This window comes from Muntiacus reevesi, chromosome 6, assembly GCF_963930625.1.
Source record: "Muntiacus reevesi chromosome 6, mMunRee1.1, whole genome shotgun sequence".
Taxonomy (NCBI): domain Eukaryota; kingdom Metazoa; phylum Chordata; class Mammalia; order Artiodactyla; family Cervidae; genus Muntiacus; species Muntiacus reevesi.
The window spans coordinates 104,315,717-104,327,823 of record NC_089254.1 but is presented as its reverse complement, the minus strand read 5'-3'; the positions used below and the strand labels follow the sequence as shown (position 1 = coordinate 104,327,823).

The window sequence follows — 12,107 nt, the reverse complement described above, 5'->3', positions numbered from 1 at the left end:
TGACATAAATTGCAGTAATACGCTCTTAGATCAATCTCCCCAGGCAAAAGAAATAAAAACAAAAATAAACCAAATGAGACCTAATTAAACTTATCAGTTTTTACATAGGAAAGGAAACCATAAATAAAATGAAAAGATAACCTACAGAATAGGAGAAAATAATAGCAAACAATGCACCTGACAAGGGTTTACTTTCCAAAATAAACAAATAGCTCATACAACTCAGTATCAAAACAACAACCCTATCAAAAAATGGACAGAAGACCTAATGAGACATTTCTGCAAGAATACAGATGGTCAACAGGCACATTGAAAGATGCTTAACATCACTGATTATTGGAGAAATGCAACAATGAATTATTACCTCACATCAGTCAGAAAGGCCATCATTAAACAATATGTGAGTAATAAATGCTGAAGGGGCATGGAGTAAAGGGAACCCTCCTACACAGCTGGTGGGATTGTATACTGGTGCAGCTACAATGGAAAAAACAGTCTGAAGGTTCCTCAACAAACTAAAAATAGTTAGGGCAGGTTCTAAACTAAAAATAGAACTTCCATATGATCCAGCAATTTCACTTCTTGGCATTTATCTGGAAAAGACAAAAACTCTAAATCCCAAAGACACATTCACCCCAGTGTTCACTGTGACACTATTTACAGTAACCAAAACAGAGAAGCAACCTACATGTCCACTGACAGATGAATGGATGAAGAATACGTGGTATATAGACACAATTAAATGTTCAGTTCAGTTCAGTCGCTCAGTCGTGTCCGACTCTTTGTGACCCCATGAATCGCAGCACGCCAGGCCTCCCTGTCCATCACTAACTCCTGGAGTTTACTCAAACTCATGCCATCGAGTCGGTGATTCCATCCAGCCATCTCATCCTCTGTCGTCCCCTTCTCCTCCTGCCCCCAGTCCCTCCCAGCATCAGGGTCTTTTCCAATGAGTCAACTCTTCACATGAGGTGGCCAAAGTACTGGAGTTTCAGCTTCAGCATCAGTCCTTCCAATGAACACCCAGGACTGATCTCCTTTAGGATGGACTGGTTGGATCTCCTTGCAGTCCAAGGGACGGTCAAGAGTCTTCTCCAACACCATAGTTCAAAAGCATCCATTTTTCAGTGCTCAGCTTTCTTCACAGTCCAACTCTCACATCCATACATGACCACTGGAAAAATCATAGCCTTGACCAGACGGACCTTTGTTGGCAAAGTAATGTCTCTGCTTTTTAATATGTTGTCGAGGTTGGTCCTAAGTTTCCTTCCAAGGAGTAAGCATCTTTTAATTTCATGGCTGCAATCACCATCTGCAGTGATTTTGGAGCCCCCAAAATAAAGTCTGACACTGTTTCCACTGTCTCCCCATCTATTTCCCATGAGGTGATGGGACCTGATTAAAAATGAATGAAATGATGCCATCTGCAATAACACCAATGGACCTAGAAATGATCATACTAAGTCAGACAGAAAAAAGAAAATATCATATAATATCACATATCTGAACTCTAAAAAAGATACAAATGAACTTATTTACAGAAATACACTCACAGATACAGAAAACAAAATTATGTCTACCAAAGGGAAAATAGTGGGGGGATAAATCAGGAGTACGGGATTAATAAACATACCGCTATACATAAAAAAAGCAATAAAGATGAACTGTATAGAACAGGGAACTATATCCAGTATCTTATAATAACCTATATGGAAAAATACTCTTAAAAAGAAAAAAATATATATATGAATCACTTTCTTATACACCTGAAGCCTGAAGCTAACACAATAATAAAAATCAACTGTACTTCATAGAAAGAATAGGATAGATATAACACAGAACAATTATCCTTTGTTAAAAGCAAATATCAGTGTACTCTACGTATGGGAAAAATAGAAATCTTTGAAATGTAAATATTTCATTGGACTACATAAGAATAAGACTACAGAAAAATTCAGATATCACATCCTGTTTTCCTTAATTTGCACAGATTCTAAGATAAATTAACAAAAACATCTAAGGGTAACTTTTATAATATTTAAGGAAACTTATGAGGAAATGGTAACCCATTCCACTACTCTTGCCAAAAAATCCCATAGACAGAGGAGCCTGGCAGGCTATAGTCTATGGAGTCACTAAGAGTTACTTATGACTGAGCAATTGAGCAAACATACACATTAAGGTAAATTAGATGCTGTATATTGTATTCCTTTGTTTATTCTTTTATATTTTAATAAATACATTTTAAATTAGTTGAGAATATCCTGGAGTCCTAAATTAGACCACATTAAATTATCAAATATTTATTGATCACTATGTTTAAGATCCTATTCTTTTAACTATAATGGTACTTGTTATATGGAAAACCACCAGGAGTTTGGGTTTTCTCAGTGATTTCCATGAGGGAGGACTTCATCCTTGTATTTTTAATGCCTTTACATCAATTTTAACAGAATCTAGTGGGGAGTTTTTCAATGGTGGTAAATATTTGTAGGTGTATTTGTTTTATGTGCTATTCTGGTCTCTCCAGATAATTTCTATTTACTCTAACTCTCCCACAAGTATTTATACTGAGATGCAGTGATAAAAAATGGTGATCAATCATTTTCACTCTGAACTTTCGGAGAAAAAGCAACACTAGCAATGCAAAAAAAAAAAGCAAAAGTAAATATCTAGGCATTTTACAATAGCTTTTGATTTCAATTATTCAGATACACCTGTGACATAATGGCTTCTGTGTCTTCCTTGAGTCCTTTCATGTAACAGACCACACAGCCAGCTCGTACAAAAACACACAGCCTGTGTATGAAAAGGCACATATCCTCAAGCAGGAGATATTCTGTGAACACTCATTCACAGATCCACAGGGCTGATTTCAACAAACATTCCTGGGGCATCTCTGATGTTACAGGCATTGCTGTATGTGCAGGGGCATGGCTTCTGCCTTCGAGGAGCCGATAGCATAGAGGAGAAATGAGATGGGCCCAATCAGAAGAGTGTCACAAGTGAACACAGAATGTTTAGAAATCAGAGCTCATAGTCACACAATTGAGCCTTCTGTTATGAACTTTCTCTCTCAGTATTTGGTCCATCTGTACAAGGTGCTCAGGAAATACTCTTTTTCCTCCCATCTTCCATTTCTAAGTAGTTCATTACTCAGAATAAGTACTTAAAACACTGCTTTCAAGAAACTTTTAGAGAAATTTGATGACTTTTTTTTTTTTTTTTTTTTTTTTACTATTTTTCAGTCCCATAGCTGATATCATTTTATTTGTTTATGATATCTCATTTGGCAACATCATCTTTCTTTGTACCATCATATTCAAGGATTATTCCAAGATCGACGAGTTTATTCAAATAACAACAATATTGCCTAAGTCTTAGTTTATCATGCCACTATAATGTCAAGTTTAAACATCACTCTACTTAGCCAGTCCAGTCTGCCTTCAGTTGTCTCTTGTCATTCTTATCTCTTGTCATTCTTCTTTGTATGAATTTCCCTTTTGTCTCCCTAATACTTTGCATAAATTTAGAAGACCACAGAGCTTTTGATTCAAACAGTAGAACTTACCTTTAAAGTCATAATTTACATCAATGCAACCTTATTACTCATAGTAAAAGGAATGTGAATGCCCATAAGGTGAAAAGATATCAAGTGTTCTTATGTTAATAAAACAAACATTCTTTGTTTTTAAACATATGATCTTAACTTAGAGGAATATCCACTGCTCTATGCAAGAGGGACTAGCATTTGTAAATAGTCAGTCCTGTCAAGACAGCCCCAACCAACTTTCCTCCTTGCCTACCCTCATCCTCTCAGCATTTCTGTTTCCCTCATTCAGCCTGCCCTCAGGGAAGCCAAGGAAAGATCTCAGTGTCTGAATCTAAACATAATCACGAGAGTGTGACAACAAAGTAAAAACATAACCCTAGCTGGAAATCACAACAGTTTCAGGCGCGAACATCGAATAGATTCACTGACCTGATGAAATGTCTATCTGGTTCATCTTGGTCTGCGTGACGTTGATGTGAACGCCGACTTTGCTGTCAGTGAGGTCAATCTCCACGTTGCCCAGGTCATCCGCAAAATGACTGAAAAGCAGGAGACCACTGGGGTTCCAAGTCCTGAACTGGAAGCTAACCGCAAACAGGTCCTGGTGAAGCCGTCCGGGCACCTCCAGGTAACTGGTAGCGTTGAAAAAGACAGGCACTGTGTAGGGCTCCACGCACGAGAAACTCAAATTTCCCTGGAAGACAGAAGGGCATGCTTTGAGGAAAACGGAGAATAAAACAAGCACCCATGTAAGACAGCTGACGGAGTGAGAGTTACACACATTTCAAAACGGAGCTTGAGCTGTGTGCAATCCCCATGTGCCACAGACTCACGTGTCCTTGAAAGGACATGTCCTGGCGGCCCTTTCTGCTGTAGCGAACAGAGTCCAGCAGCTGGCCATCAGACTGAGGGATTCATACAAGCACCTTGCTTCACGGATTTGACAAACTCACGGCCTGGTGTGATGGGCTGGCTATGGAATGGATGCGGCCCTGTGTGGTGGGCTTGCGAGTGGACCACTGGACTTTCTGAAGAAAGCAAAGAGCTACTTCCTCCTCCCCCACCACTGATGCTGCATCAGCCAGGGAGGAGATGCCTTGGTCAATTATTTATTAACATATAAATCTAGTCTCACTGGGAACTTTGATCTCTTGGTTGCTGTTTATTAAACTAGGATGGGGCAAATATTCTTGAGTCTTATCCACATAGCTAATGTACATAAATTAATATTAACTATTTAGTCAAATCTGTGGTTTTTCCAGTAGCCATGTGTGCAATGTGAGAGTTGGACCATAAAGAAAGCTGAGCACCGAAGAATGGGTGCTTTTGAACTGTGGTGTTGGAGAAGACTCTTGAGAGTCCCTCGGACTGCAAGAAATCAAACCAGTCCATCCTAAAGGAGATCACCCTGAATATTCACTGGAAGGACTGATGCTGAAGCTGAAACTCCAACATTTTGGCTACCAGATGCAAAGAGCTGACTCATTAGAAAACACCCCGATGCTGGGAAAGATTGAGGGCAGGAGGAGAAGGGGATGAGAGAGGATGAGATGGTTAGATGGCATTATTGACTCAATGGAGATGAGTTTGAGCAAGCTCTGGTAGATGGTGAAGGATAAGGAAGCCTGGCATGCTGCAATCTATAGGGTCGCAAAGAGTCAGACATGACTGAGCAACTGAACAACAGATTATTTTCTTATTCAACTCAAACTCTCATTTACATTCCCATGAAATGCGCATATATCATAATACATTAATGCTTTCAGAAACAGTGACATGAACGTACAAAAGGAAAAGAAAACTTTCAATTAAAGCTTCCTCCTCCCCCTCATGCTTCCTCTATTTGGTACAAAGAAATTTGATTATTCAGATACGCTGAATTTTATATTCTAGTATCTTAAGTACCTTCCTTTTAAAGATATGAAAAAAAATCTACATTTTTCTCCATCTTTTTCTTTAATCCCACTATATCTTGAGGAATATGATTTGAAGGGATTTTTTTCTTTATTGTTTCCTTAAACAACACCACATACTTATCCCCAGAGGCATAGTTCTTCTATTTTAGTACATTAACCATTTAATCTAAGTTAGGCTGATCCCCCCCAATTAATATTCAAATTAAATTTGTGCTGTACCTGAATGTGCATGCATGCTAAGCCGCTTTAGTAGGGTCCAACTCTTTGTGATCACATGGACTGCAGCCCCCCAGGCTCCCCTGTCCATGGGGTTCTCCAAGCAAGAATACTGGAGGGGGTCACCATGCCCTCCTCCAGGGGATCTTCCCCACCCAGGGATCAAACCGGCATCTCTTATGCCTCCTGCATTGGCAGACAGGTTCTTTACCACTAGGGCCACCTGGAAGCCCTGTACCTTCACAGATGATTAGATGACTATTTTTAAAGGCTTACTTATCCAGATGAAAAAAACTGCCTATGCACAGAAACTGACATGACATAACTGACCGCTTGCCTGTGTTGTGAAGACTGTCTCCCAGCAGAGTGAAAAGTTCTGAGTGATGGTGCTGATTCTGGAGTCAGCATTTAATGAGGAAATGGGTGTGTGTAAGGAGAACGGTGCAGGGTAAGTGCTGAGCCAATGACACAGAAATATTAGCACCTGACATCTTCAAAAGCAAATCTCCTCTGTAAATATTTGCCTTTGCAAAATGTCCTGCCTGCCTCTACGCTGCCTAAACCTTTTAATACATACGTTTATTTTTGTTTAAAAGCCTTTTTTGTGTCTGCTCCTTCCATTTTAACAAATGTAATTATATATAATTCAGGCTTTTTAAAATGTCTTTGTTATTCAGGTTAAAATACCATTTATAAGCAACAATATATTGTGGTTAAAGCTGACTTTGGGATGAGTCTCCAGAGTGCAATTCTCTGTAGTTTGAGAACCTAATGGATACACATGAGGACCAACTGGGAGGTTTAGGCACAAATAACACTTTACTTCTTCTTAAAGGTGTAAATAGTGGGAAAGGTATTATGATGATTTGGATACTGTATCTTTCTGTCCTAGGTGTTAATTTCTGAGGAAACTAAAGGACTCTGATGCCATTTTATCCAAAGCTTAAAATAACATATATATAAATACTGCTCTAGATAAGAAATGACACAACATGGAAAGAAGCCGTGACCTTGGGACTGAATACTGTGAGTCCACAATCTGTGTTTGCTTCTCCAAGTTAAACCTCAGTCTTCATCCACAAGATGTTTATGACAGTATCTCCCCTGTAGTATAGTTCTTAGAGTATCATAAAGGTAACAGGTCTCACACAGTACCTGTTACTATACATGGAGCTATTATTTTCCCCTACAGTCAATATCTTGTAAGAAAATGTCACCAAAGTTCAATTTTCAACTATTAGTACTAATTCTTCATTAACTTAGAATGATAACTAGTAAAATAAAATCTACATTCAACTATTACTTTATGAGCTTCCCTGGTGACTCAGCCATAAAGAATCTGCCTGTCAATGCAGGAGACACGGGTTTGATCCCTGGATCAAGAAAATCCGCTGGAGAAGGAAATGACAACCCACTCTAGCATTCTTGCCTGGGAAATCCCACGGACAGAGGAGCCCAGTGGACTACAGTCCGTGGGGTCACAAAGATTTGGACACAACTTAGAGACTAAACAACGGATTACTTTATAGTTTCTTATATCCAACCAGAACTCCTGTTTATTCATTGGGCATTTCCATTGGTCTGCTCATTTTATGAAAACCCCAGGCTCAAATTTTGGATAACAAATCCATCAGAGTCAGAACATAGTACAAACACTCATGATATTTTCTACTCCCACTGACTTCCAAATGCATGGATCTCTGGATTCCCAGGATCTTCCCAGTGACACTTTGGAACTGAAGAAACTCCTGTTCTTTCAGAACCAGCAGGAACCCACATACCAGGTTTATAAGTTTCTCTTATAGTAATCTTATGTGGTGTTGTAGGGAGGCAAATGTACTAGGGTATTCTTTGATTTTTGTTCTCCTTGAAAGAGTTTTGGAGAAGGAAATGGCAACCCACACCAGTATTCTTGCCTGGAAAATTCCATGGAGAGAGGAGCCTGGCGGGTTAGAGTCCACGGAGTCACAATGAGTCTGACGTGACTGGGAGACTACGCTTTCACTTTGAAATAGTTCAACGTGGAAACACACACACCAGAGCCAGGACCACTGTGAGCTTCTGAGTCACAGACTTCACCATCCAATCGAATCCATCTTTACTGAATTGCAAAATACTTAGTATGTTTAGAGCTTTGACAAGAAGTTTATTTCTTTATATACCTGGGTGAATCAGCTTTGGAAACATGGAAGAAAATAATAAAGCTCCTGGCTTTTAAGATTTTTAAATAGTGAATTACATTATCATCAAGAAATGTAGCATTCTATACAATGTGACATTTGGAAACAGGGGGCTGCTGATTTAGGGGCTGCTGAACAGTTGGGATGACTGTCCTTCTGTCATGGGGAATCTAGACACTCTGGGGCTGAAATTCTAGGCCCCATCTGAAACAAACTTTCTATTTCCAGTAACTTTAACTCAAAAATCAGTATCTAGTCTTAGAGTACAACCAGTATCTCCATATTTTCAAGTACCTCTAAAATTAGTTTTATATGGTTGAGCCCACAAGCCTGATAACAAATGCAATGATACTGTTGTCCATTAACAGTCCAGACAAAACAAAATGTCTTTGATTTTTCTAGGAACCAATATTATGGGGGTGGAAAATCTTACCACATTTGAGGGCTCAAGTTTCTTCCTTCTTGCCAGATCTGTTATGTTGATGCCATTGTAGTTAATGCTTTCCATGCAGCCTTTGAAATTCTTTCTACTGCTGGAGCTTGGCTTTCCGGAGAAAGGTATGCCTCCAAAGGTTATCTTTGAGAAAAAGATAAAATGTAAACATTCACACTGTATTTGGCTTAAACAAATAAACACATTTATAATAAATTAGACAAAACTAATAACACAGCGAAAATCAGTTATTGTAACCTCAGCCAGCATATATAGACATTTTTTCTGCCTCTAAAGTCTGTTGCATATTAAATTATGTTGTTATTGAAGTATATACTGATTGTATTAATTCTGAAAATTAGATTATATAAGAAAATAGCAACAATTTCCCGCATTTTTAATACCTGTAAGGCATTTTATCAATTTTCCTGAGAATGTTCTAAAAGATTTTACACAGCAAGCATCTTTTATAAATGTTAAGCATATATTTTTATGCTTATCAAAGACATTATCAATAAATGTTACTAGTCATCATGAAATAACCAGCACTAATATATTAAGTTTACTGCTTCAGCCCAAAGGAAGGAATCTTGTATTCACCCTATTTAGACATTGTAGTCTAATGATCATTATAGTAAAAAAATTGTTAGGCTTACTGTGAATACAGAAAATAGTTCCAAAAGTCTCACTGCTATATTGATTAGAAATATCTTTGGGTTTGGAGGCTATGATTTGAGAAGTACAGGCTTAAAGATATTATAGGTGTCCTAAATCCTAAGGAATAAGTTCAACGCTCCTTCCTGTGATTTTCAAGCAATTGGTAAAATCACAATAAAAAGAGAACATATATTTTTCCAGATACCTTTGATCAAATTACATTATTATAACATCAATTTCATATAATAGAAAATTAATTATGTATTGCCAATAATGACGTATACTAATAGTGAATGAATCTCTTAATCATAGCTGTAATATCAAGATATCTAATCCAGACATTATATTTCTTTTAAGTAGTATTCAATTACCAATTTTTCCTACAAAGGTTGGCAAATGAAAGACATATTTCAATGTCAAAACTTTAAATTTGATATATAAGGCAGAGATCTTTAGGTTTTAGAAGATATGTATTATGCCTCTGTTATGCAGTGCTTTGACATTTTAGTTTTTTTCCTGTAAACGTTTAAAATTATTTTTAACCATTTCTTTTCTTAATTTTTAGTTTACAATGTTGTGTTAATTTCAGATATACAGCAAAGTGATTCAGTGATACATATATATTCCTTTTCAGATTGTTTCACATTATAGGTTATTTAAAGATACAGTATACAGTTCCCTGTGCTGTAAGGTAGGTACTTGTTGTTTATCTATCTTATATATAGCAGTGTGTATATGCATTTTAAATTCTTAAATAGTTTTAGGGTAAAAGGGACAAATTAATAATAGTTTATGAGACAAACCAAAAAATTTTAAAAACTCACTTAAAATGCAACTAAATGTATTAATAACAGCTGAATATATACTATATATCATTTACCTTAGAGTTTAACTATGGGAAGAGAAAAGAAAAACTAAGAATAAACACACAAAAAAGAATTGGGAGCCTACAAAAGGAAAAACAAGGGTGTTCTGAAATACATTAGGAAAATATTTTCAAGTGGCACTGAACTGAACTTATTAGGTGCTATATACATGTACTTAATACCATAGGTTAGGATTACTGAGACTTTAATGGAGTGTTGAATTTCCTATCCGCAATTTATTTTACCAATCTCCGCTCCAGTTGATAGTAATAAAATCTTCCATGCTTAATGACATGCAGCATCACACTGTGAATAATATTACTAAATACTATTACAGTTGAAAGTATTGCTTTATTCCTTCTCTGGGTGCATAGTTTCTTTATTGGGGGACTCCTATTTTCCTTCAGGATAATGACTCAGACACTCTTTACAGTTTCTCTTTTCAGTAACCTTCAGCTCATGTCCTATGCTATAGAGGGTAACCTGGTGAAACATCACAGGCTCAATCTACCAGATCCCTTACAATTGAGAGAAGCAGGTTCAACTCCCAATTTCTAATGTAATTCATCATTTGATATTAGGTGGTCACTTCTTCTTTCTTGTTATATGTCTTCATCAATAAAATATTCTCAAATACTGTAATCATTCTCATGGTGAAAAAAAAATAGCTGCAGTTGTTAGATTAATAATCAGATATTGATATGACTCACATTATTGCCTTATTAATGACACTGTTGTTCAGTGACAACCTTGACTCTAAAAAAGAAAGGCACTGACCATTTTGTTAGCTGCTAAGAGTTTCCAAAGTGAGACAGGGCTTACCAGACACCTGTAAGTGTCCTTTCTCCCACCGTCTTCAAGAAAATAATACTGTGTTTCAGCTGAGCACATGCTCCCCAGCCAATATATGGCATTTACCAACCTCTTTGAGCAAGATTTGGTCTCAAGAGATTTAAGCTAAAGGGTTGTGTGTGACTCTACTGTCTGGAATGCAAAATGGAAAGTGAGTAGTCAACCGGGAGTGAGTTGCAGAGGGGATGGAGTAGCAGTGGAGTAAAAGGAGACTGGGGTCTTGACCGTCATGATGCTGCCTTATGAGCCCAGGGCTACCTGCCTACAGGCCCCTTTTAGGTGAAAGGAATAAATGTGGTTGTTATATGCAGTCTAATTAATTATAACTGATAATATGTGGTAATATCTGTTATTCCCTGTTGCCTCCTCTCTAACAAGCCATGTGCTACTATTTTCACTTTATGGAAAGGGAATATGATTCATCCAGTGTCACACAACCAGGGATTTAAAACCAGGTTTAATGGCTCCAATTTGAGCTCATACACTTGATTCTCTCCAATATCGCAACACGTTGAGATACAAAGGTAGACCCAAGCATTTTCAAGTGTACTATCTGCCAATAATTGCAGTGTCTAAGGAAAGTAATCGGGCAGTAGCTCTACAAAGAGAAGTAAGTTGTGTCTCTCCTGACTCTTTTTTAGTCAATTTAAATTTCTTTCTACGTCTCCCTGACAAATATGTTTCAGGCATTTTAGTCCACAGGTGAGGTTCTCAAACGTGGTATTCTATCTAGAAGGGCTCTGAGGTGTCGATGAAACTGCTGACCATATAGGAGGCATTGTGTGTGTATGAATATTCATAGATTCCACTGCAAACTCAACAGGGACTATGATCCCAAATTTTTAATTCTGCTTTTTGAAAATTGGAATTGTGTTTGCCCATTGCTAATGTTTTAGGATTTCTCACCTCTTCTAGGGTACTTCAGAGTTTATTAATGGAGAATGAATAATTCATCTTTAAATTCTCTCAGACAGTAGGAGATGGGTCACATAAGCCAAGATTAATACTAATTTAGAGAAGATAGGAATCTGGGGAATTTTCACATTCTTTGCCTTTGAACAATCATTTTCACTTTAAAGAGATGTTTTTGGAGGGGTAATTATTCCCTGATAACCTTACATTTATTTTAACGTCAATAAAGTCTCTATATCAAAGTTTACATTGCATATTCCATTCTAAATTTCTGTTTAGAAATATATGTAATGTATTCATATTATAGGAAATTTAGATTAGAAACTATTTAAACATAAAGGAAAATAAAAAATACAGTTGTAAATATTGACTTTTCACATACTATCTTATGATAAATACATTTTATGTTCTAAAAGATTTATGGTGGATATCAATAATATCACTGACTCAATGGACATGAGTTTGAAAAAATTCCAGAAGATAGTGAAGGACAGGGATGTTTGGCATGCTGCAGTCCATGGG

At 37.2% G+C, this 12,107-nt stretch overlaps 1 protein-coding gene across 1 annotated transcript in view; it reads right to left on the bottom strand.

Annotated features, from left to right (window-relative positions):
• The window catches only part of CNTNAP2 (contactin associated protein 2), a 1,529,631-nt gene that overhangs the window by 1,211,817 nt on the left and 305,707 nt on the right, over positions 1–12,107 (bottom strand). Inside the window, exons 7-8 of the mRNA XM_065938525.1 lie at positions 8,299–8,442; positions 3,983–4,247 (exon numbers count right to left, since the gene is read on the bottom strand). Of these exons, the coding sequence (XP_065794597.1) occupies positions 3,983–4,247; positions 8,299–8,442 (409 nt within the window). The remainder of the gene's footprint in view (positions 1–3,982; positions 4,248–8,298; positions 8,443–12,107) is intronic.